Source organism: Lipotes vexillifer, unplaced genomic scaffold (genome assembly GCF_000442215.2).
Source record: "Lipotes vexillifer unplaced genomic scaffold, Lipotes_vexillifer_v1.1 scaffold564, whole genome shotgun sequence".
Taxonomy (NCBI): Eukaryota; Metazoa; Chordata; class Mammalia; order Artiodactyla; family Lipotidae; genus Lipotes; species Lipotes vexillifer.
The window spans coordinates 2,022,319-2,047,597 of NW_006787829.1; the positions used below are offsets into that span (position 1 = coordinate 2,022,319).

Genomic DNA, 25,279 nt, shown 5'->3' on the forward strand with positions numbered 1-25,279 from the left:
AAGTCTTACCTCCTCTTTTCCCTCATTGCTGCAGATAGTAGGTGAGTAGTGCTTTTCAATGAGCTCAGTTTTGTTTTTCTCAAATCACTAATATGTGCAAGTTCAATAAGGATGTGTTTGTGAGAGCAGTTTTCCTATTAATGGTGAAGATTGTTTATAGACAAATTGGGATTCTCATCGTTAACTATAATGATTATACTCCATAGATATTCATTATCCTGTAACACTTCACTGCCTTTTCACCCCTTTCTCATGGTCACACTCAGCATGGTCTTTATCAAGCATCCCTGGCCTGGCCATTTAATATCTAACACTGGCCAGACAGGACCTGCCTGGTTCGAGGCAGCGACCTAAGTGAGATATTTAAGATGGAATCACTGCCCCTGGTGGGAGGGCTGGGAGGCCCCCCCACTCTGCAGGCTCCTCCAGTGTCATGCTGCCAAGTGTAGGCCGGGCTGGAATTGTAAATGGAGTTGCACCTGTGTAATTATGCTGTGCTATATTTTATGTAAAGTTATGTCGTTTAAGCTTAATTTTAATAATACTATAAGGCTGGGTCATTTTTAAATTACTGGTAGAAGGAAAAGTTATGAATTTGAATGATATCTAATATTTATAAACCAAATGAAGAACTTCTAGATTCTTCAACTTGAGCTTATGAACCCCTTGAACTTGTAATCAAAATGTACTCATATATCCACATGAGAATCTTACCACGAAAAATTCAGCTGAATCTAGTCAACCCTTTAGAGCTAAAACACCCAGTAAATGGGAAATAACAGAGGAGAGAAGACAAATTAAAATCATTACAAGGAAGCAAACAGACTGTTCCATAATGTGAGCCATTCTGTAGGATGACTGATCTGGTTTATTCAACTTCTCAACAACAACAGTGAAAAACCCTGGTGGGTGGCGTGGGGTGGGGGGAAGAGGCAGGTGATCATAGGAGATATAACGTACAGATATGATGTGAATGCTCCATTGGGTCCCAATTCCAATAAGCCAACTGTGAGAAGACATTTTTGAGACAGAAGAGAAAATCTGAATTTTGACTGCATATTAGCTGATAACAAGAAATTATTGATAAGTAGTTTAGGCATGATAATGGGTTTATGGTTATGTATACTGGAGTGTGCCATTTTATGATATCTACTGTTTACTTTAAAATACTTCAGCCAAAAGTGTTTTAAAAGAGTATGAGGGTTTGTTATCCTGTTTTTTCTACTCTTACACATACTTGAATTTTTTATAATGAAAGATTTTTAACTCATAAATTCAAATGTATAAAGAAAATATACCAAAATATCAGCATTTTCAAAATTACAAGTGATTTTTTCATTTATGTGAGAGTAAAAAAATTAAGTAATATTTTTTTGAAAAACATGCCACATGATAGGTTAATGTTGCTATAGAAATGAAAGACGGAAAGAACCAAATCACCTGAGATACAGGGGTACATTGAGTAGAAATTGAGGGAGGGGAATGTGTCTCAAGAAGAAGACAGGAGAAATTTGATAACAGTTCTCCAATTCCAGTTTTCCAAGGGCCCTTTTAAATAAATTACACGTGTTCATATATTCCCTGGTGAATTTAAGTGTATAAACTTGTTATGTGTTAGTACTAAACATAGCTTTTTTCTTTAGATGATGAGTCTTTGAGAATGATTTTTGGTCTTTTCCATATTATAAATTTCTTATTCAGTCTTATCCACACAGAGCATTCTCAAATCTTAATAATTTATCAGATTCCAGTGAATTTCATGGAATAGTTGAAACTAACCATAGCTTTTAAATGGAATGCATCTTTTATTCACAACCATTTTGCTCTAGCTTAAGTTTTCCTCGAAGGCCGTTTGATATATGTTCTTTGCAGTGTTATGAAGTAAAATCCTCCAGAGATGTCCTGAAAAGAGTCGCTGTGAATGCGCTGTTGTCGCTTCTGGCCGTCAGTAGAAGAGCACAGAAACATGCTCTGAAGGGTGAGCCACCTGGCACATCAGCTCCTTTTATGGCATGCTTTCAATTTGTATATTTTACTGACTGTTCATTTTAATTTTCTTTGGACTCAAAGTGTAAAGAACTTTAGTGTCACTAAAAAAATATAGGTTTTATTTTCCCTGTACAGAAACATAGTAAACATGCATTACTTTTAAAATAAAAAGATTACACACGTAGATTATTTTTTGTGTAATGATTCTGACTCCAGAGAATCTATATCTAAATATTAGAGAAGCTTTTAAAAGTAGCACATGGGCTTCCCTGGTGGCACAGTGGTTGAGAGTCCGCCTGCCGATGCAGGGAACACGGGTTCGTTCCCCGGTCTGGGAAGATCCCACGTGCTGTGGAGCGGCTAGGCCCATGAGCCACGGCTGCTGAGCCTGCGCATCCGGAGCCTGTGCTCCGCAACGGGAGAGGCCACAACAGTGAGAGGCCCGCATACCAGAAAAAAAAAAAAAAAAAAGCACATCACTCAATTTCATAGTACTAACTACAAGCAATAGAGACGAAAGAGAACATCAAGCAGCAACACCGAGCCCACTAATTTGAGTTGTGACTTTGCTTACTGAAACAAACTCTGCACGCCTCCAACGTAATGAGACATGGGTGGTATCATACTAAATTGAAAACAAGTGGGCTTTAGCATTTTAGTTCACTTAACGTTTTTATCCTCTGATTCATTAACGTCTCACTGAAAGTGCAAAAATGAAGTTGGTTGGAAATAGAAAATGTTATTTTTTTGAGAGTTTGTTATGTGTAGTTTTAACTTTTTTGGAAATGGAATATCCTTTTGATTGTTTTGGATTTTCCCTCTCAGCCCATCTAATAGACAGTTGCGTGGAGCAGATGAAGCACGTTCATGCACAGCTGAACCTGGAATCTCTGAGGCCTGGGAGGGCAGCACTGAAGAAAAAGGTGACTGAATTCTCAAATTCTGGGAGGCAGGAATGGCCATACGTAGAGACCGTCTCTCCAGTATCCTTGTGCTTATAAATGACACCAATGTTTGGTTGCAATGAGTGTCTGTTTTAGAAGAAAGGTACAGCCAAATAAATTAATGGGATTTCTAGATTAGCAGGTTTGCATTCGGGGTTTGTGTGTGTGTGTGTGTGTGTGTGTGTGTGTGTGTGTGTGTGTCTTCTCACTTGAAAATCTTTTAATGAGATTTGTATGTTGTTGTTATAAGCATTTTGGAGTGTGCATGATACATTTTTATACTACAAAAAGAAAATCTTTCTCTCATAGGTTCACTAGGAATGAGATAACTTCCTAAGTGTTTTCTGTATGGTAGGCACTATTCTAAACATTTCATACTTATTATCCCCTGCACACTCATGACACCACAGTCACATAACTGATAATGTGGCACTGTTTGCCCCGTATCTGGGTGGTTGCAGAGCTCGTATTCCTAATCGTGTTTATTTCCTTCCGTGACTTCTGAAAGTCTCTTTTAAGCGTTGAGTCTGCTGGACTCATGTTCAAGCTGCATTTTCACTGTAAACTTGAAATAACACAGGTTTTTTAAAAAATTATATTTTATATTGAGATAACATTGGTTTATAACATTATATGTTTCATGTGTACAACATTATATTTCTATTTCTGTATACGCTACACCATACTCATCACCAAAAGTTTAGTTTCCATCTGCCACTGTACAGTTGACTCCCTTTACCCTTTTTGCCCTCCCCCTCATCCCTTCCCTTTTTGGTAACCACTGCTCTGGTCTCTGTATCTCCGTGTTTGTTTTTATTTGGTTTGGTTTGTTCATTTATTTGGGGTTTTTTTGTTTGTTTGTTTGTTTGTTTTTTATATTCCACATGTGGGTGTAACCGTGCAACATTTGTCTTTCTCTGACTTCTTTAACTTAGCATAGTGCCTTCAAGGTCCATCTGTGTCACTGCAAATGGCAGGATTGTGTGTGTGTGTGTGTGTGTGTCTGTGTGTGTGTGTGTGTGTGTGTGTGTGTGTGTGGCTGAGTAATATTCCATTTGATATATACACCACATGTTTTTAATCCATTCATCTGTCAGTGGTCACTTAGGTTGCTTCTATATCTGGACTATTGGAAATAACACAGTTTGTATATAATAGCAATGGTTAATACTAATAGCTATGGTTAAAAAGATCTGCCACACAGGCTTATCGAGAAAATGAATATGTTTATATGTTTATAAGTATATCTATTATGTTTATATATATATAATATATACATAGATCTAAGACCGTTATTGCAGCGGTCTATGTAATAACTAGTTTCTGCTGCCTTTGATAAGAAACCAAGAAAAAGCCATATTTGATAATTTCATCGGTCCAGGGGCTTATATGTTTGTCAGTTTCTTTTCTTGCCTCTTTTCCTTTTTCCTCTCATGCAGAGGCCCTTTACTTGATCATTGAGAGTGTCAGCCAACACCTGATATGCCTGAAAACCAGTCAGTACCTGCTTCACTTTATCGAGATGAAACATGGAGCTTATTATATATCTCAGTTCCTCCGTGCTTGATAGAACAGAAATAGCTTTTTCTTGGTGGATGCACTTCTCGAGATCTGGTCATCTTTCAGAGATCATTAGCCTGTCAGTTCCCTCAAAGCTGTGGTGGTCAGGCACAGTGAGAGCATAGCTGCATTGTAATGTGACCCAGGGGAGAAGGGCTTACTGTATGTAAACAGTGGAACACGCTGCTGTTGCTCACATTTTTCAACTGCTTTTTGTTTAAACAGGAGGATGGTTTTATTAAAGAGTTAAGCATTGCCATGCAGCTCCTAAGAAACTGTCTTTATCAAAATGAAGAATGTAAAGTAAGTAGAGCTTCTTTTCAAAATTTTGATGGTGCTGTTATTAAACAGTTTAAATTTTATATGAGATAATTTGGGAAAATGGAAAACTCTTCGAATTTTTTTTTTGATGCATGGTTGATTGGTTTTGTAAGCTCAGTGTTCATTCTCAGAAATGGATGCACTAATCTTATCATCATTTCTCAACCCTGATGACATTTCTTATGTCGGCATTTTAACTTTATCACTGAAACTTTAACTTAAGGCAGCTAAAGCAAACTTGAGCCTCTTTTTTTTCTACTGGTAGCCATTTCGGTTGTTTTTTTTTTTTTTAACTAAGATGGAATGAATGGCTGTGTATGTCTTTTTTTTTAATTTTTTTAAATTTTGGCTGCATTGGGTCTTCGTTGCTGCACACGGGCTTTTCTCTAGTTGTGGCGAGCGGAGGCTACTCTTCGTTGCAGTGCGTGGGCTTCTCATTGCAGTGGCTTCTCTTTGTTGCGGAGCACGGGCTCTAGGCTTGTGGGCTTCAGTAGTTGTGGCACGTGGGCTCAGTAGTTCTGGCTCGCAGGCTCTAGAGCGCAGGCTCAGTAGTTGTGGCGCATGGGCTTAGTTGCTCCACAGCATGTGGTAATCTTCCCGGACCAGGGCTCAAACCCATGTCCCCTGCATTGGCAGGCGGATTCTTAACCACTGTGCCACCAGGGAAGTCCCATGGCTATGTATGTATCTTAAGGCAGAATTTTTTCAAAGGTGGTTGTTAGACAACTGTACAAGGGGATAAGTAGAGGTGTCTGCATCTGTAGGAAAGAAGATGAGGGTGTCTCCCACTTCAGAGGAGAAATCACTTACTGCTATTGCCGAGTGTGGGCCTGTTGACGTCCAGGAGGTTCTTCACTCTCTCTCAGCTCTGCCACAGCCCCTCTGTTGTTTTGCTCTGTCTGTGAGCATTGACGCTGTCATTTAACACAGCCGTTGGTGCTGTTATACAGGATATAGTGTCTGGAACACTTTGATTTGCTTGGTCATAGTGATACGACACTTTTTTTTTTTTGCGGTACGCGGGCCTCTCATTGCTGTGGCCTCTCCCGCTGCGGAGCACAGGCTCCGGACGCGCAGGCTCAGCGGCCGTGGCTCACGGGCCCAGCTGCTCCGCGGCATGTGGGATCTTCCCGGACCGGGGCACGAACCCGTGTCCCCTGCATCGGCAGGCGGACTCTCAACCACTGCGCCACCAGGGAAGCCCGATACGACACTTTTGAAGAACTAGCTATGGAAAATGAGTAAGATGAAGATAAATTACAGAAGTTTTGTTTTTTAAGAAAATTTCTTACCTTTTTTGTTTTTAGTTGTGATAAAACTGGAAAATATATACTATATCTAGGAAATGAACATCTTGAACACATATCCCTTAAACTGTGTAAAATAATTTGTTCAAGACACATGACTAACAATTTACATTTCAAAGCAATTTTGATGGGAATTAAGCATTAAGCATTGATAGATTTCATTAAGATTCCCAATGGTACAAACTTTTTACTCCAAATAGAGGTGTCATTTACTAAGTTTGTTAGGGTCCTTGTGACTGGGTGCAGTTAGTATGCATCTGTGACACCTCACTCAAGCAACACGCCAGCACACTTTCCAAGTAGGATCTGCCTGTGGATTTCCGAGATGCTCGCCTGGGTACTGGTTTTAAGTGTAGTGTTCACATTTGTAACACATCAGCCAACTATGAAAGTGTAATCTCTCCGTAAGTCACGTGTTTCTGCATTTCCAAGTTGTTTAATAAGGAATAAATCCAAAGAAGAATATTTAGATTACTCTTGAGAATAGACATAGTTCTAGGGGGCAAAGATTCTTAATTTCTTTTCCTGTTCCAGCTTACCTGAGGTGTGTGACACACTCCCATCACTAACTGTTGGTCACTCTTGTGGTAATTCACCAAGTCACCCACGCCCACCCCACCCCACTGTCTATACGTATGACACGGAGGAGTTTCCATACCGGAAAGGTCACCGGGGCTGTGAGGTAGATGGAATGAAGAGTGGGCAAGGTTAGAGGGGGTGAATGTGCTGGTGCAGCAAGAGGTGGCGAGACCTTAGCCGGGCAGGGAGAGCAGGGAAGGAGGGAGGGGAGCAAATGCATGAGACTGAGTAGAAAGAAGAGACACGTAGAACGATGTCCAGGCTCAAGTCTACCGCAGGCGAGCCTAACAGAGTGGCCTGTAGCCGTGAGGGATCCTTGTGTTGGGTTCGCACATCGCAGTGTAAAGTGTCTTCGGGCTCTCGGGGTGGAAAATGGCTGGTAGTCGGCGGATTACATGGCTCTGGGACTCTGAGGGGTGGCGCAGGCTGGGGATCTTAGGAGCTAGCAGTGCATGGAGGTGTTTGTAGCCGTGACTACTGTTGACATTTCCCAAGAGGGCATGTAGTGAAAGCCTAGGTCATGTCCTCAGAAAATATAACTATTGGAGAGGAGACAGAAAACAGCTGAGAAGGGAATGCTGGAGAGAGTTTGGAGGTGATCTAGAATAGAGGGACTGCATGGAAACGAAGAACAAAGAGCCCTTAATAGTTGCCACAGTGCCTGAGGGTTTGACAGCTATAAAGGTAGGAGCGATTTTACCAGCCTCATCAGTTCAGAAAAGAATTGAAGTCAGCTGAAGATTAAATAATAGCTGGGAAATGACATCAGTAAGAGTACTCTTCCTAGAAGCTTGGCTCTGAAAAGCATCAGTTATAATTTAGGACATATAGTATGAAAGGAAGCTAGTCTGTATGTTTACTCCTAACATGTAAAGTGCTTAAATATAAACAGAAATGAGCAAATCGGGGCCTAGTTATTAAAGAGACAGGAAGGGAAGAACTAATAGATGGGTAAAGATCCCTGAGGAGGCACGCGGGTCTGTGTTCCAGAACACAGATGGGCAGATCAGTCTCTGCCCAAAGAGCACCTGTTCCTCACTGCCAGGCAGGAAGGATGAGTGCAGGGATACACAGATAAACCATGTGGACGGAACGGTGGAGTAGAGCAGGAGCCCATACCTCATCGTGTCTATCTTCTGTGTGAAACAGTAAGCAGGGTCGTCCGCGGCCGTCGTAGGGCTGTGCTCTAAGCCTGTTGAGAGTGGGGAGTAACATTGGGAATAACCTGCCCACTCTTCTTTATGGAGTATTGATACTCCATAAAATTGTGTAGGGCATTATATGAAGGCCCACATGTGTGCACATGGGTCTACAAATTGCCTAGTAACTCTGTTCATTAAAAAAATTGTTGCATTTACTGCCGATAGTTATATTTTATCCATAATATTGTCCCAGCGGTAACTGATCTTTGTAATAAAAACTGAGTTACTTAAGAATTATTGATTTAGCATAATATTTTGACTGAATTTTATCATATTCAACTTATTTAAAAACAGTAATCTACTTCTGATCTATCTGTCTGGCCACACATATTAGGTATATATACATATACATACACACAGGGAGAGAGGGGGGGAGGGGAGAACTCAGAATTGATCAGAATGTTTCCCTAACCAGAAAATCCCTTTTCTTAACCATATCATAGCATTTATAAGAGTTTATTTAATGTTGCAAGATATCACTGTCTTGCTTAATTTACATGTTCAGAAGCTCTTTTTCTACATTTCTGACCTAAGCTGCGTATCCTGGTCACCCCAGTGTTGCAGGGACTTCCTGAGACTGGTCAGGCTTGTGGTCAGGGCAGTTTGGGTTGCAAGGTGCTGAATCTGTCCATAGGATTCCTTTCTCTAATCAGAACAAAAATCAATTCAGTTTTTGTCTCATGTTGGTGACAAGTTTTTTGGCTTTGATTTTAATTTATATTTTAATTATTCAGACTAATGCTGCCCTTGTTTCCTTCCTGCTGCAGGAGGCAGCCCTGGAAGCTCATCTCGTCCCTGTCTTGCACTCTCTCTGGCCTTGGCTTTTGATGGATGATTCACTGATGCAAACTGCCCTGCAGCTGCTTTGTGTCTATACTGCAAATTTTCCAAATGGTAAATGGAACCCAACGCTACCTTTCAGAAATATACTACAATGCTAATCTTATGTAATGTTGTTAAAGTGGAAAAATGAATATACATTTTGAAGTGTTTCTTCCACTTATTTGAGGGTATGTTGGTTAGAGGTATGCTTTCTCACAGGTATTATATGAACGAGCAGTTACGTTAGTATATGTTTGATGAGACAGAAGGGTCATTAGACAGCTCAGGGAATAGAGAGGGAGAAACTGTCGTGATTATATGGCAGCGGAACGTTGAATTTAAGAGGAAAATTGAGAGTGAAAATTATGATGGAAGACCTTAAAAACAGGTTAAGGTTAAAACTTTAAGAGATTCTAGAGCAGGAGGCTGGCGTGATGAAAGGTAGTTCTGGGTTCGGTTGGCTTGGCGACAGTTGGTATCGTTGGGGTGCCTCTTTCATTCCTACATTTGACAGACTTTTTATTGAGAGCCTCCCGGCACCCTGCATTGTTAGAGGCCAACAACTAAGAGAGCAGAGCAAGCGGAGAGGTGACTTGGGAAGAGAGGAGAAGGTGTGAGGTAGCTGTTTGAGGGGAAGGAAGTGGGGGGCGTTGCGGGCAGTGTGAATTTCCCATGTAAACTTAGGGTCACAGATTTAAGGTTTAGTCAGCAAGTTTAAGGTTTGCATGCTTCTTCTAGCAACAGTCAGCAGCGTAGCAATTGGATTCTCCCAGTATCAAAAGACAGAGAAAGGACCGGAACTGAGAACTTTCACAGCCGTCTTGTCACTGCTGTGTGCTGGGGGTGGCTTTTTCCTCCACCCTGGAGCTGCCTGTCCTGTCGCCCGTCCTGTCGCCCAGTCCGCGTGCCTCTGGCCGTATGAGCTGGCGGGAACAGAGCCTCAGGCTCTGTGGTGTATGGAGAGCACTGCAGGGCAGCGTCGTCCTTGTTTTCAGGCCGCTGCTGTTGACTTTTTCGTCCCCACTTCTGCTCTCACTGCCCCCCACCCCGGCTCACGGCCTCTCGCAGTGTGACTGGTGGGGCACAGTGGTCTCTGAAGTGTGGCCTCTGCACATCATCCTTCTTTACCCAACCCTTCACTCCTTAATTTAGGGTTTAGGGACGTGTGCTTAGGGGAAGAAAAGAATCTGTTGCAAAATACTGAGCAAAAGAAACATATATTGGGTTGGCTAAAAAGTTTGGGGTTGTTCCATAAGATGCTACAGAAAAACCCGAACGAACTTTTGACCAACCCAATACTTTACGATAAATCTTTGAAATCGTAATCTATGTTACTTACATACTTAAAGTTGATGCAAATATTAGAATGTGGTTCTAATTGAGGAAGAAGCTTTTTATTTTCCTGTCTTGTTTGTTTCCAAGCAAACCTGCATCATTTAGTGATAGTTTTATGTAACATGAACGGAAACCTTGGTATTTGGGTACTGCTATGTAGTGTGAATACAGGAAAGATCACTCTATTTATTTGTGTTTACTTTTATGAGTTTATTTTACAGAATGTATTTGATTCAGATCTAGTTGTACTTAAGCTGGCCTCCTTGCATGGACTTTCACAAGCTAATCACACCTTAGGCTTACGTTACAATACAGTAAAATGCATTTCTAGTTCTTTTATGATTATTTTTCTCCTTTGATAAATCCCATATGGTTGTTTAAATTACTGAGTAAACACTGGACTCCGGAAAACCAGTTGATGCTACTGCTGGCGCTCGCTGCTTGTGAGCTGTGTGACCTTGAGCAAGTCACTGACACCTCTGAGCCCCGAGATGCCGTTTAGCATACATGGCTGGTGGCGATTGTCCTGTCCTCCCACCCCAGGGTTATCGTGGTCCTCATTTTTTTCTTCTGGAAAATGGAGGCATTAGACCACAGTGTTTTTAAATGCTTTATTGAGGTCATTAGGCCCTCAGTCCATTAGATCAGATGCAGACATATCAGCACCAGCCTTCAGTGCCATTGCAGTTCACAGGCTAATGGCCGAGTCCTTTGATAGACAGACATGCTTTACCACTCAGGTTGTTGAACTAAGCGTGGAGCTGAGACGACGTTGTGATGGACTGTTGTTTTTGAAGGTTGCAGTTCTCTCTGTTGGTCAAGTTATGGACAATATCCTGTTCAAGCTTCACATCGAGGGGCCCCTGGCAGCTCCCTGATGCTGTGTATCCTGAAGATGGCTTCCCAGGTGCCTCTCGAGAACACTGCAGTCCAGCAGATGGTTTTCATGTTTCTTTCAAACCTGGCCTTGTCTCATGACTGTAAAGGGGTAATTCAAAAAGTGAGTACTTAAACTGTCCTTCCTATCATAAAAAAGAGACTCAGTAAAATAATCCTTTCAACCGAGAACATGTGTGAAAAGTCTAGAACTCAATTTCTAGGATTAGTTATTATGATTTTAAGGCATTTTATTTTAAAGGATTGTAAAAGGATCAGGAGGTTCACTTTGTTGAAAGCCTGTTGATAGATGATACATGAAAAGTGACAGAAGCTAGAATATGATCACACCATTCCCTTTTAGTTTGTCTTCTTAGCTTTTGGACTGTATTTTCTCTCTCTCAAAGATGACGGTTTTAGGGCTTCCCTGGTGGCACAGTGGGTGAGAGTCTGCCTGCCGATGCAGGGGACACGAGTTCGTGCCCTGGTCCAGGAAGATCCCACATGCCGCAGAGCTGCTGGGCCTGTGAGCCATGGCCGCTGGGCCTGCGCATCCAGAGCCTGTGCTCCGCAATGGGAGAGGCCACAACAGGGAGAGGCCTGCGTACTGGAAAAAAAAAAAAAAAAAAAAAAAAAAAAAAAAAAAAAAAAAAAAAAAAAAAAAAAAAAAAAAAAAAAGATGACGGTTTTAGACAGCTGTGTTACATTTATTTGAGATCATAAAAGCGATATATTGGTCTTTAAACAAACAAAAAAACAGACCAAATTGAGCATAACAATTCTAGTTCAATTTACATTGTCAAATGGTTTATGAAATCACGGCCCCTCCTCAAGTTAGACCTAACTTCTTTATGGCACACAGGTGATTTTTCAGTCCCTGAGACTCCTGTGCCAGAACGTGACTTCCCGCCGCTGGTTTCAACTTGGGCGCTTTAAGAGGGACGGTTGGCTTAAGCAAACCCAATACACGTGTTCCCTTAGGCTGTATTTAGGTGTGTGTAAACAGGATCCCCTAATTTGGAAGATTCCTTAAAATTTGAATATGATCAGATTATCTGTTACTTACTAGTACATAGTAATTTGAATGCTTCCCTTTCATTTACATGAAGGCCAAGGTAAATTGCAAAAGTTGACCACATTCATAAGAATTGAGTCTCCTTTTCCTCTATTGTATCATCTCCCCAGCCACCAGCCCCTCCAAAAACGAACACACTTTGAGTGCAATCTCTAAATAAATAGCAGTCTTACTAAACAGAGATCTTCTCAGTGGTATGTTGGAGCTAACTCATGCTGGTTCATGAGTGTTTTTGTTAATTTTCAGGAATTTTGCAAGCCAGCTGACATCTTGGTGGTATCTTGAAATCAGCCATGGTGGGAATATTCACACCATGCACATCAGGGACCTACTACTCTCACCTCAGCTGTTTATTTGCCAGCACATGGCTGGATATTTGCTCTGTGTGTGTGTGTGTGTGTGTGTGTGTGTGTGTGTGTGTGTGTGTGAAGTCATCCGCAACTGGATTTTGTTGGGCGGGGGTGGGGGGACAGTGCTTTCTGCCACTTCCTTATGGAGAGCACGCTGGTAGGAAGCAAAGTAGGAATTCCCAAGTGGAATATAAATGTTAATCTTGGATCTGATGTGTGACTGAGCTGACGCTTATTCTTTTTAAGCTTCAGTTTCTTCATTCAAAAAAATTTTAGGTTAAACAAAATGATCTCTAAGATATTTCAACCCCCAATCTATGATTTTGGTAAGGTACTTAAGCATATTTTGTTTTTCTCCTTTTTTAAAAAAAAAAAATTTATTAATTTGGTTGCGCCGGCTCTTAGCAGCAGCAGGCGGGCTCCTTAGTTGCAGCATGCATGCGGGATCCAGTTCCCTGACCAGGGATCGAACCCGGGCCCCGTGCGTTGGAAGCGCAGAGTCCTCTCCACTGTGCCACCAGGGAAGTCCCCTTAAGCGTATTTTGATATAAGTGTGATCGGACTCCATTTCATCATATTTCCATTTCAGGTGTAGATCAGTCAGGTTATTTTTCCTCTGCTCTAATTAGGAATCCTCCGAGCCTTCCTCTGCTCATTGTTATGACAAGCCCTGGACACTTTCAGCTACACCTCCCATAACTCATATGTAGTTATTAGAAAATGTAGCTAATGCTACTGTACAACTAAAATTCTAAAATAATCTCTTTTCTCTCTACCATGGCATATTTCTTTGCATTCTACCCAGTGCAGGAAATCGTCTAAAAACGTCTTTGGGCCCAGCAAAAAGAAGGACTGCCCAGAGCATATTTACAATTTAAAGTACTATCGTATATTTTATCACTGTTGTCAACTCCAGATCTCCAAGATCATGGCAGAATCTAGCTGAATGGGAAAGACAAGGGATGAATCTAAAAAGCACTAATTTGGGCTGAGAGGTGGGAAGAGATGTGCGTGATGTGATGGCAAGGGCAGGGCAGAGTGGGATGCAGCTCTGCAGTTTACTTGTTGCTTGGGTGGCGTTGCTAATGTTTCTGTAGCTCGTTTTGCTCTTGTACTCAGTCCTTTTATGTAAAAGTGCCAAATTTATTTTATAGATTCAAGCCAAAATTTTGATTTAGGTGTAGGGTAACCCAAGAAATAAGCCAGAATAGATTGTTAAACAGGAAGAAAGATGAGCTATTCTGGAGAGTTGTGAAAGTTAAGCGATTGTTTTTCTGCACCCTGATCCAAATGCCTGTGGTTCCCATGCTGTCCTGGGCTTCTTCTTGATCTAATACTTTTATTCTTTCTTTCCTTGTTTGCATACAGATTATTCTAGGCAATAAGTTATTGTCTTTCACATAGTTCAGGGTTTGGTGTGGTTTTATAGAAGGGGTTTTATTTGGAGGTTGAAATGACTCTTACAATTAAGTAATGGAGCTTTCTCATTTATAAGTTTACAAGAATGACATGTAGCCACGAGAAATCATCTGTAATGATGAGCAGCTGGGGTAAAGTGAATATAAGATGTACCCACAGATTTTTTTAAAAAAACACTTGTCCTTGGTACTACCAGAGTTGTTAACTGGTGTCCAAAACTGACTGAGGTTTTGTTTCTTTTTCTTTCTTGTAGGATAGCTTTAAATGAGTAGCAAAATTGCAAGAAGGCAGACAGAAAGAGAAAACTCAAGAAGCCTGAAATAATCCCCAAACTGAATGATCAATCCTAAATAACAAAGAGTTGACTAGTTACTTTATCCATCATCAGGAAAGGATTAGTGAGAATTAAAATTTGAGCACTTAAAATTTAAGCACTCCTTAACCTTTTCACTTATACCTGGAAACAGTATAGATGGAGTATTTGGAAGGTATTGGGAGGAAGGAGAAATTAAAGTTGGGGAATAGAGGAGCAGAATGCTAGTATGTGATCTCTGAGGGACTAGGAAAATAATGAAAAGACTTGAGGAAAATAATATTCTCTCTATTTATCCACAGAGTAACTTCTTACAGAACTTCCTGTCTCTAACATTGCCGAAAGGAGGAAATAAACATCTCAGTAATCTGATCATTCTTTGGTTGAAGTTACTCCTGAATATATCATTTGGAGAAGATGGGCAGCAAATGATCCTGAGGCTCGATGGCTGTTTAGACTTACTGACAGAGATGAGCAAATTCAAGCATAAGAGCAGCCCTTATTTACCTCTTCTTATTTTTCATAACATTTGCTTCAACCCTGCCAATAAGCCCAAGATCCTGGCTAATGGTGAGTGTTCTGCCTATACACCACATGCATCCATTTATACGTGTGGTTATTCAGGTGAAAACACAGGATAGTTTATAAATAACGTGCCAGGTGCTTATTCATCACGCGCCACGTTCAAGGCACTGTGGGAGGCTGCAGCTGTAGGGACGAATTGAATTGGGTGTGATTCCCGCCCCTGAGTTGCTGCTGAGTCTCCCGGGTTAACAAGTCGCCTCACGACAGCCAGGCTGGATCCAGGAGGTGGTACCGAGGTGGGCCTGGGCCCCACCTCCCTCCTCCCGTCCCTCATCCTGGTCCTCTGACTCCTCCACGCCTTTGAGCGGGCACTGCCCTGTCCGTGGAGCCTTCCCAGACCAGCCTGTCCACATGGTAACCCCACCTCTTCCTCCTGCCTCCCCGCCCTCTCACCCTCTGCCCCCTCCTCTGTTTTACGTTTCCCCATAGCACTACCACCAGCTGCTACACTGTGTTTTCAGTGTATTTCTGTGCGTTCCTTGTCTGCCTGCACTGGAACATAAGCTCTTACACGTCAAGAGGTTTCTGCCTCTTTTGCTCATGTTTATCTGGAGCAGCTAGACTCGCGCCCGTCACTAGTGGGTGCCCAGTGGGTGTGTGAGCTTGAGAGCCACACTGAGCAGTCAGCAGAGTTCAGGACCCAACAACACATGGTGACAGTAGCTTCACAGCAACTCCATTCTCTGATCTCAGGACAGATGGAGGCGAGGATCGGTGAGGATTCAGAAAAATTTTGGAACAGAAGGAGCGAAATGGAAACATCTGTTTGTGCAACCATGTGCTGTTTCTGTGAAGGGTGTGTGAATTTCATGTTTTATGAGGAGGCGTGTTATCGTGAAAAGACAAGAGGTGGGCTCTAGACTCCCACGTACCTGGTGCCGGATGCCAGGCCCTCGTGTGCTCCCGCAGCGTTGCCTGGGGCAGCTTCTCCGGGTCCACTTTCTTCATCTAGAAAATGGACTCTCCTTTCTTGACTTCGGTAGAAATCAGTTGTTAACACATAAACTGCCTGGCACTGTTTGTGGTACATGGTAGATGCTCCAGATGTATTAATTCTCTTTCCATTCATGTTTTTCACTTAAACTTTTCTTAGGGGTGTTTTTCTATGAAACGCAGAGTTTTCCAAGTGGAAAGGATTCTGCTTACATTCTGTTGTGTATAGTCATGATTCTATTTTTCTGATAATAATTATTGAATTGCTAGAAATGCAGGGGAAGATTTTAGAAGCTCTGCCAGCCTTTAACTTACCTAAATGAACGATGATCTCCTTTCCCATGGCCCTTCTGCTGACTCTGTGTAGCTGCCTGGGGGAGGGGGTGGGAGGGGGGCGCTCCAGCAACTTGTTTCCAGGTTTCCATCCTCCTTCGCTGTGTCTCCCTCAGTCCTTATGTTTGTGAAATGAGGGTGACGTTAGGGCCTTACCTCAGAGGGCAGTGAGACGGCCTGTGTGAGGCGTCTGTTCCTCTTCCTGCCATCACCTGTTAGCATTCACCTTTCTCAGAATAAGTTTTTTCTTTGGGGACTGCTAACTGCAATTTTATTATTGAGAGAGTTGGGAAAAGGTCAGGCTTTAGGGAGCTGAAGGAAAAGTCTGCATTTTCCATTTCTGGATCACTCAGGGTTTTTTTTTTTTTTTTTTCACAAATAAGATCTTTTATTTGTCACCATTAAAAGTCTGAATTTTAAACAGATTCTTAGACTGGTGGCTCATATCCATTAGCTCATTCAACTTTAGCACCTGTCTCATCCCCAATAGCTTTTCCAGGACTACTACCTTCACCCTGTAGGTCTGTGAGTTTTCCCAGTTCAAACTTGGGCTTCTCCAGCATTTTTACTTTTCTAACAAAAACATCATGGACCTTTTCTGTGTCTTTTCCAATGCTGTCTGGAATCAATTTATTGACCACCTTTTTCAAGTCATTTGTCTGCTCCTCTCCGGTCATGATTTCCATCATCTTCTTGTGGATCTGGTGGACTTGCTGGTGCCGGGCATAAGAGGTCTTCCCGAATCTGATTTACATTTTTTAGTAAAACCCACACAGAAGAGACGAAGCAAATAACCATCGGTAGTCTTTACATCAACGTGAGCTTCAATTGTGGTCTGCCATTTTTTGACCACGGAGCACATTTTGTCATGCGTAAGATCCATGCCATGGAAATTAGTCAGGCAGTTTTTGCCCTGAACATCCTCAGTAATTAGCTTGAATTTTCTAAATGCGGCTTCATCATTCTGCATATCAGCAGGGCTCACTTCAAAAACACGACCCTTGAGGCCATCAGATGTGATTTTGGTTCCTTGAGTTCTCGTGACCAGTATTTTCCCAATATTTCTTATATTGAACATAGCTGGTACTTTCACATCATACCAATCTTTCTTAGAAAATTGGTCAACCACTTTCTTCTTGGCTCCCTTTTTGCTGCCTTTCGTAAGATGCTTGTTATTGCTGACTGCCAGGGTGCTGCTCAGAGAGCCAAGAGGCTGGATTACTCAGGATTTATTTTTAAACATTTCCTTGTATCAGCAATGTGCTCTCTCCTTCATTAGCTTAAACAAGTAGCTTTCCCCAGCCCCACAGATGTGAGATCAGGGGCCTTCAAGGCAGGGTAGGAAGCAGCAACTGTGCCGTTTCTACATGGATGTGTCGCAGGCACTGCCTCCGTCTCCACTTGGGGATCCAGAGGGAATGCTTGCCAGGGTCAGGCGGCTTGAAAATCCTCCCAGCAAGGCTGCGTAACTCTGATAGTAGCACCCAAACATCCAGTTTAGATGGCCAGGAGTAGAGTGGACAGTGGGGCTTGACTTTGCTGTTTAAACAGATCCAGAGTACTCCTGTTTCTGGTCATGTTGGGGTAGGTCTCCTCTCTGAAAACAAGAAGAACATGCTAGATAAAATACATTAAAATTCACCTTAAAAAATCAAAGAACTGAAAACATAGTGGGAAACTTCTAGGCCAATTTTGATTGAAAGTCTGTGCCCAGAGAGGTAAGAAGTTTGTAGAAGGCTCTTTAGCTCCCAGGACATTTGCCAGCTTTGTGTGCTGGGACTTTTGTCCAGGAGTGCCAAGAGGGGAGGGGACAGACGCCGGGAATCTCTGGAGTCGTATGGACCATCCTGCAGGTATTGAGCTGGAATCCCAAAGAACTAACCTCTTAGAAGAGGATGAATCAGAAATAAATTGGTGCCCCAAACCTCATGCAGGCGACTAGAAAGAAAAGAAAAACAAGTGTGAGAATGGGCACAACAGACTGCCCCTCACAGCTCTGCACCCCAGACACACATAGACAAGTGGCCCATGACCTTGGTTGGAGCTGATCCTCGATTGACAGTGCCGCTGGGGGCTGAGCAGAAGCAAACTGCCCTCTGATGGATGGAGGACAAGTTTGTACTAGACCTCAGGGAACTTCCACAAGTAATTTTTCAAAAGCATCAGCCAGTATACAGTTAAAGATGACCAAGCTTGTCAGGAGAAATGGCAACATGACTGAGAAAGAGCAGGGGGAAAATACCAGCTTATCTGCCTAGATTTCAGATGCTGGAATTCTAAAACACAGATTTGAGATGACTTTATTTATACAGTATTTAGATAAATAAATGACAAACTTGAAAGTGTTTGCTGGGAATAGGAAACTGAAAAATTGAAAGATTTGGAAAAAGAACCAAGCAGAGCTTCACAGTTGAGTATGATAATCAGTTAGCCACTTATAGGCGTTTAAGTGTAAATTAGATATTCAGTTTGTTAGTCACACTAGCTACATGTGGCTATTGGCTATCTTATTAGACCACATACATATAAATATTTCCATCACTGTAGGAAGTGCTATTAGACAGGACTATTCTAGAACTTCAATAGCCAGAATTGAAAACTCAGTATACATGTCTGGCAGCAAGTTAGGTGCAGTGGAGGAGAAAACTTAGGCATTAGAAGATAGATCAGCCAAACAATACCCAGAATGCAGCACGGGTAGCTAAAAAGGATGAGAACGGGCTAAACGAATAGAGGGTTTAAAATTTACAAAAAGGAAAGTGACGTAGCAGATACATTGGGACAGTCTAATTGCATGTTTAATTGAGGTCCTCAAAGGAGAGGAGAAGAGAGGAAGTGTAAGCCATGACAGCTAAACATCTTAAGGACTGTTTTCGTCAGACGCTAATCCATAGATTCAGGAGGCTCAGATAATTTCGAGCAGATAAATAGAAATAAATCCACATCTGTTCTTGAGGTTATTTCTATGTTTCCGTGCAAGTTCAGTTCATACCTATTTGTTAAACTTAAAAATGTTTTACATGCTTTTTTGTATACATGTTACATTTCACAATAAAATGTGTGTTAAAAAAAATTGATCCACTTGCATTATCAGAGGGGACACTACATTAAGTGACCTATACATTATACAGTACCTACACAGTTCTTTATTAAAAATTTTAAGAGATAGTAACTGGTTGAAGGAGTTATATAAACTTATTTAGATCATGGGTTATATGTTCTGAGTGTCTGATAAAAATTATAGAAACATGCCTGGATGATACTCAGTTGGAGAACACAGAAATCACCCTCCCATTTGATGATGGTCCCTAAGAGTACCAGCTGCCACCCATCACCTCACATGATGAATTGCATCAGGTAACAGTTGTATATAGGCTGGGTCTGGGTAGGTTATGATACAGAGGTGGCGGGGAGTGCAGAGCAGGTGGTGAGGTAGGAGCGGGTAGTCGGCAGAAAGTTGCAGCACCCACACCTCACTTGCATGCTGTCTGTCCCTCTGCTGCACAGAGTTCACTTTATGGAGCCGCTTTTTTTTTTTTTCTGTAAAAGATTTTAAATTTCTTAAAATTTCTTGAAAAATGCTAAATAAGATTACTTGAAATCATTTTTGTTTGCTTTTGTTATGGAATCTTTCATCCAACTAGTATTTATTGAGCCCCTACAATAAACTTGCAATGTGAATATTCATCAGTGAGGAGACACACTGACTCTACCCTCAGCTAGGTTACAGTTTCATTAGGTGCATTCATTGAGGTGGGGATAATGCATAGAGAGAGTTCCCAATAACAAGAATTTAATGATACATACAGTTAAGTAGTAAAATAGGTTCATGCATTGTTCTGAAACACTTGGAGGATCTCCTTGGGGCTAGACATCTGTACTTTAAAATGAGTAGGCTGCTGCAGATAATTTGTAAGTCTTTCATACTCTGGCCAGCTTTGCACAGAGTGGGTGTATCTTGTGTGTTGTTACGCCTTTAAATAACATTTTCCTCTCTCTCACACACACACACACACAAACATGCCTTTGAAATGTTTAGTCCTTTTTTAAAAGGCTTAACTAATATGGTATTTCTTGATTATTGTTTTATATAGTAGCCCATGCTATTGATATGTTTGTATAATGTCTTTATAATTTATCATAAGAGCAAGTCCTATTTTCCTGCATGTGAAAATGTGAGATATGATTGAACGGCTCATTGATAAACTCATTGTGTAGTGGCTTACTTCTGCTCTATCGTTGTCTTTAAATGAATGTGCCTTTGTTGAATTAGGGCCTAAAAAGTTAAGCAGCCGTGGCTTCCCTGACAGTTCTGTGCCTGCTGTGAAAACAATTTGTTTCCAGGTGGTTCTCCCACATACCACATGTTATAAAAGATGGCTTTTGCCAACTTTGTATTTGTTTGGTGGGTAAAAAGGGGTTATCTGACCAGTCTAAGATATGAATACAATGTATTGTCTGGGACTGAACTTTTTTTTTTTTAATGTGCTTATTATTAGAAAAAGTCATTAGTGTGCTAGCTTCCTGTCTGGAAAGTGAGAATCAAAATGCTCAGAGGATTGGAGCAGCTGCGCTTTGGGCTTTGATTCACAATTACCAAAAGGTCAGTTTTTAAAATCGTTGTTGTCCCTAGGGGGCAAACACCAAGGCTCTCGGGAGGTCAGAGGACTGTCAGAAAGGAAAAAATCAAAGTCAAAGATTGTGTTGCCTTTGTGCATTCGAACCATTAGTAAACTATCTGTCAAAATCTTTCATGTAATCATTTCAATAGGAGGTGTCTCAGTTCCAAGTGTTTCTCTCTCGAGTGAATTCTCCCTGTTAATATAACTTGATTTGCCATATTGGTACAATGCTAGTATGAACTGTTTCTTCTAAAAGACGTGTCAAGGAAAAACTCATCTTGAAATCAGGCCGAACAATGAAGTTTTATCCAGTTATGAGATTCGCCTTTCTCTAGGACACGTCATCACTGAACTTTGAAGTCAGCTCAGTCCTTGTAAGGCTGTGACACAGGGCCAGCCCCAGGGGAACGGCCAGCAGGTGGGACTTGCACCTGCTCTCTCTGGCCTCTGGTCTTCTCTTTGATTGCAGACGTCTCACTCCTGAGAGAAATACCTGTGTGTACCTAGTGGCTGAGTAGTGGCCAGGTGACAGTGTTAGGATAGATGGTCATCCCCAAACGGTGCTCACGCAGCTGGCCGTCCCTGGTGCGCACTGGCTGGTGTCAGCACTCGTGAGGACAGAGGCTGCTCTTGTCATTGTCACCCCTGTACCCCCAGGGCTCAGCACAGGGTTATGCACTTTGGAATCGCTCAGTAAATTCTTGTTGACCAACTGACTGACTGCTAGTATTGTGTATCCTTGATCTGAAATCTGAGGTTTGAGGAAATAATGAAATACTGAAACTGAGATGGCATAGTTTAAAATAGCAAATTGAGATCAGGGGAGAAGGGGGAAAAGGGCAGGGAAGGAAGAACATGGGACAATAGAGTAAAAATCAAGTCAGATAGGGAAGGATGTGGGCGGTGGCACAGTGGGATGGAGTAGTGTAGAATCTCCGGCTACATTATTCTCTTCTGTAGTATCCTGTTTAATACTGTAGTCAACAAGCGCAGATTTAGTATTGTGCTATCCTGATAATTAAACACATGGGAATAAATCTAATTGATGGATTGCTCTATATTATCCTAGGCAAAAACAACTTTGAAAAATCCATCAATAAAAAGAAGAGTGGATGAAGCATATTCCACAGCAAAGAAAAGTAAGTTTTATTATTAAAGTATAGTTAAACTTGGAAGCTGTTCACTGAATTCTCTGATTAATGATATATTTGGACAGTTCACAGCAAAATGGCAGTTTTCTACACTGATGTTTTACACTGATGTTTGAGGAGCTTTTATGCTGAAGCATTGTAAAGTGTGCCAATACTTGGTCCATGTTTTTCATTGTAACATTTTTAAAAATAATAAAATGTTCTAATAGATGAATGTTTGAGATACAGTATTTTCTTGACGTGTCAGTGATCTTTCTCCAACTCATTTTTTTGTATCACATTTCTTTTTGCCGGTGGCCACCACTGTGCTGAAGTATGTTCTTACATGATAAGAACTAGGCCCAATTAGGACTGACCTTGAACAGAAAATGTTGATCTAACAACGTCAGGGAGTTGAATTACAGTCTTCCAAGAATAGATCCCGTTGCCCCTGCATCCACTTGGTCCTGTGATGTGACCATGATATGAGGCAGGGTTTTCCTCTCAAAGTGCATTTTTCATTTTAAGTGATACCAGTTTTCAATGAGCATTATTCTCTAAACCTTTTTTCCGCTAAGATACTGAACTGTGTCTTTCCTGTACTGTTCTGTGTCTGTTGGCTATTTATTTTTATGTTTTTATAGTGTAATTTTTTTGTAAGTGGTTTGGTTTGGGGTTTTTTTCCCCCCCCCCTCGGTTTGTTTCTAGCTATGACCATGAGTTTCTAGAGGCAGTGAATGTTTGAATTTATGTGGTAGGAGGGGTGGTCCGTAAAAAGAACAAGGCATTCATTTGGGATCGTAGGTAATAGTGTCCATTATGGAGGTATATTGATTTTTGTTTATACTCTGTGGCTAAACCAGTAATTAAAAATAAATTCCATAACTTCTTAATTTTTAAAATGTTTAATATTTTAAATATTAAATTAAAAAATACTCTTATAATGCTAGCACTCAAGAATTGGAATAGAACTTGGTCACAGATAATCCTATTCACGTGTGTTTGTGTGTGTGTCTACTGTTCAGTGCAGTGCTAAAGTTAAATAAATTGCTCTTCTGTGCTCTAATTTTTCTGTCTCAGCTTCCTTAAACTCAGAAGAAACCCCTCTAAATGCCTATTATTTGAAATGTCTTGAAAACCTTGTGCAGCAACTTAACTCTTCGTGAGCGCTCTGAGATGCTTTGCCCTGAAGCCAGCGGCCACCGGACAGGTGAGCCAACCTTGAAGCAAGTTGTGTGTAGACCTGTCCCTGAAGACGTGCTAAGCCTCTGCATCAAAGGGCATAGAGAGTCCTGGGAACACAAACTTTTTTTTTTCTATGCAATGTGTTTTGTAAAAATCCTATTTATAAGTTATTTAATAAAATAAAATATTTTTAGCAACTGAAAATTGACTAATAATTGCTGCCTACAGGCTTTTATCAGTCTCATGAATATGAATTTTAGGAATGGAAAGAAGACATTGCGTTCTGATTTCCTTTTTTAAAAAAATTTTTACGTGAAATTTGGCTCATCAATACAAATCCTTATTTTTCAAAGCATACACATCAGTGAAGGAATATTTGTAGTAAACGTGTATAATTTTGTGATTAGCTTCTTTTTGCAATTTTTATTGATAGTAATTCCTTTCCATATGATTTATAAATGTGTTATATTTTATTATTTTCACCTTTCAACCTCTGAAATGTTGTGTAATAAAAAAGGAAGAAATAGTGTTTATGGTCATGTACCATGGCCTGGGTTCAAATTCTGTCTCAGCTCAGACTATCATGAAGAACAGGAATGTGAAAAATCTTGCAGGAACAACTCTGTCAAGACCTCCTCACATAACTCTCAACTAACATGTAGTTCTGAACTCAGAACTTAAGATTGGGAGTTCCCTGGTGGTCCAGTGGTTAGGACTTGGTGCTTTCACTGCTGTGGCCCAGGTTCAGTCCCTCGTCGGGGAACTAAGATCCTGCATATACATACACATACACCACACACATATATACACACTCATTATTTAGGAAAAAATTTTCTAATTAAACTATGGTTAACAAGAAAAAGAAAAAAAAACTGTTTTTATTAAGTACTGTTAGCAAATTGCTATCATTAATAAAATAAGCCATGGGATGTTATTTACACTAGAAGCATGGGGACAAAATATGTGTTAAATGCTGAAATAGAAGCAGATAAATTTGTAGTTTCTGAAAGTTATTCATTAGAGATCTGAAAAATAGGTCTAGGAAGTTCAGAAGTTTCTGGATAGCCCAAATTAATTTGAAGCAATGGACATGCCAATATTCTGAAAAATTCTAAGAGCAGGAATCTTAGGAATTATTTCTTCCTTTTTTCCTGGTTTCTTATACTCTATGTCATTTTCTTGGTATCACCTTTAAGCCCTCATTGATGAATGATAGAACAGATTTCACTGTAACTTCCATTTAAAGAGCTCTTTCTATGTCACAGGCACTATTCTCCGAACGTTTATTATTTAATCTGTCTTTCTCTAAAATACTACCGTTGTACCTGTGTTAGAGGTGAGTGAACGCAGTGGCTAGGTGATCCGTTTGTGGGTGATGAAGAGGGAAGTTGAGGTTGCAGGCAGACATTGATCTTGAGGTGTCTGTATTTAGGGCCTTGAGCAGTCTGGGGGACAAGGCAGCCCCTGGTTTTGAAAACAGAGGAAACAGGTAGAAAAATTAGCTGACCTAATTGGAGCCTTTCCCCACTCTTCCTAAAATCGCTTTCAGAAGTGAATAACTGGAAGTACTTTTCTTTGGTATTCTGTAAATAATGGAGTGAAAAATAGAATTTGACCATTTAATTGCAGGTCACCAATCTTCCTTTGTAGTGTTAAATTACTACAGATGATGAGTATATTTTCCATCATTAGTCTTTGTGGCTGCACCTTGTCTACCCCCCATCTCCTGAGATCTGCTGCTTGACCCGTGATGTTTCTCAGATTTGGCAGATGGATGAGTAAGAATAATGATTGGCATTCCTGTTCCTGCCATACGAGGTGCGACCACAGTTCTTTTGGGGAACGTGGCGAAGTGGTTAAGGGCATAGGGCTCTGGAGTCATATGGACCTGGGGCCAGCCCTGGCCTCACCCTGCACAGCTGCAGGGACCTGGGACAGCCTCCAGGCCATATATTCCGCTGTCACTGGGGATAAGTATACCCACCTTGTAAAGTTGGGGAGAGGATTGAGTTCCCAGTCTTCTCTGTGTACCTGGTACATAGCTCATTGTCTATTAGGTGTTATCAGTGATTGATTATTCTTACAGTCTCAGAAATGTATCTGTCTTTCATTAAAGCATTAACTCTTTTGTGTCCTTGCAATGCTTCTCTCCCTTTGGGGAGGGGAATGTGCTGGAAAGTGAGTTTTGTTGTCAGAACTAAGGCTCCCACATTCCATAAAGATCATCCATTTCTGGTGGAGGTGCACATCCACAGTCCTGAGGTCGCTAAAGGCACAGACGTTGAGCAAGTCGTCTAAGTCTTGCAAAGCACTGCATAGAGGTGCTAAATACACCTGGGTGACCTGATGCTGCTTCTTCTTCGGCTCAACAGGTTGTCCTGATTGAATGTCAGTTGGTG

General features: G+C 41.2%; 1 protein-coding gene and 1 pseudogene across 1 annotated transcript in view; one reads left to right on the forward strand and one right to left on the reverse strand.

Annotated features, from left to right (window-relative positions):
• Nucleotides 1-23,359, forward strand: part of RTTN (rotatin) — a 139,059-nt gene extending 115,700 nt beyond the window's left edge. Inside the window, 9 exon segments of the mRNA XM_007460864.1 lie at nt 1,873-1,978; nt 2,815-2,912; nt 4,719-4,796; nt 8,670-8,796; nt 10,857-11,059; nt 14,395-14,662; nt 20,443-20,546; nt 21,635-21,704; nt 22,776-23,359. Coding sequence (XP_007460926.1) covers nt 1,873-1,978; nt 2,815-2,912; nt 4,719-4,796; nt 8,670-8,796; nt 10,857-11,059; nt 14,395-14,662; nt 20,443-20,546; nt 21,635-21,704; nt 22,776-22,861 — 1,140 coding nt within the window. The 3' untranslated portion in view covers nt 22,862-23,359.
• Nucleotides 16,360-17,435, reverse strand: LOC103078958 (40S ribosomal protein S3a pseudogene; annotated as a pseudogene).
• Nucleotides 23,360-25,279: the final 1,920 nt, after the last annotated feature.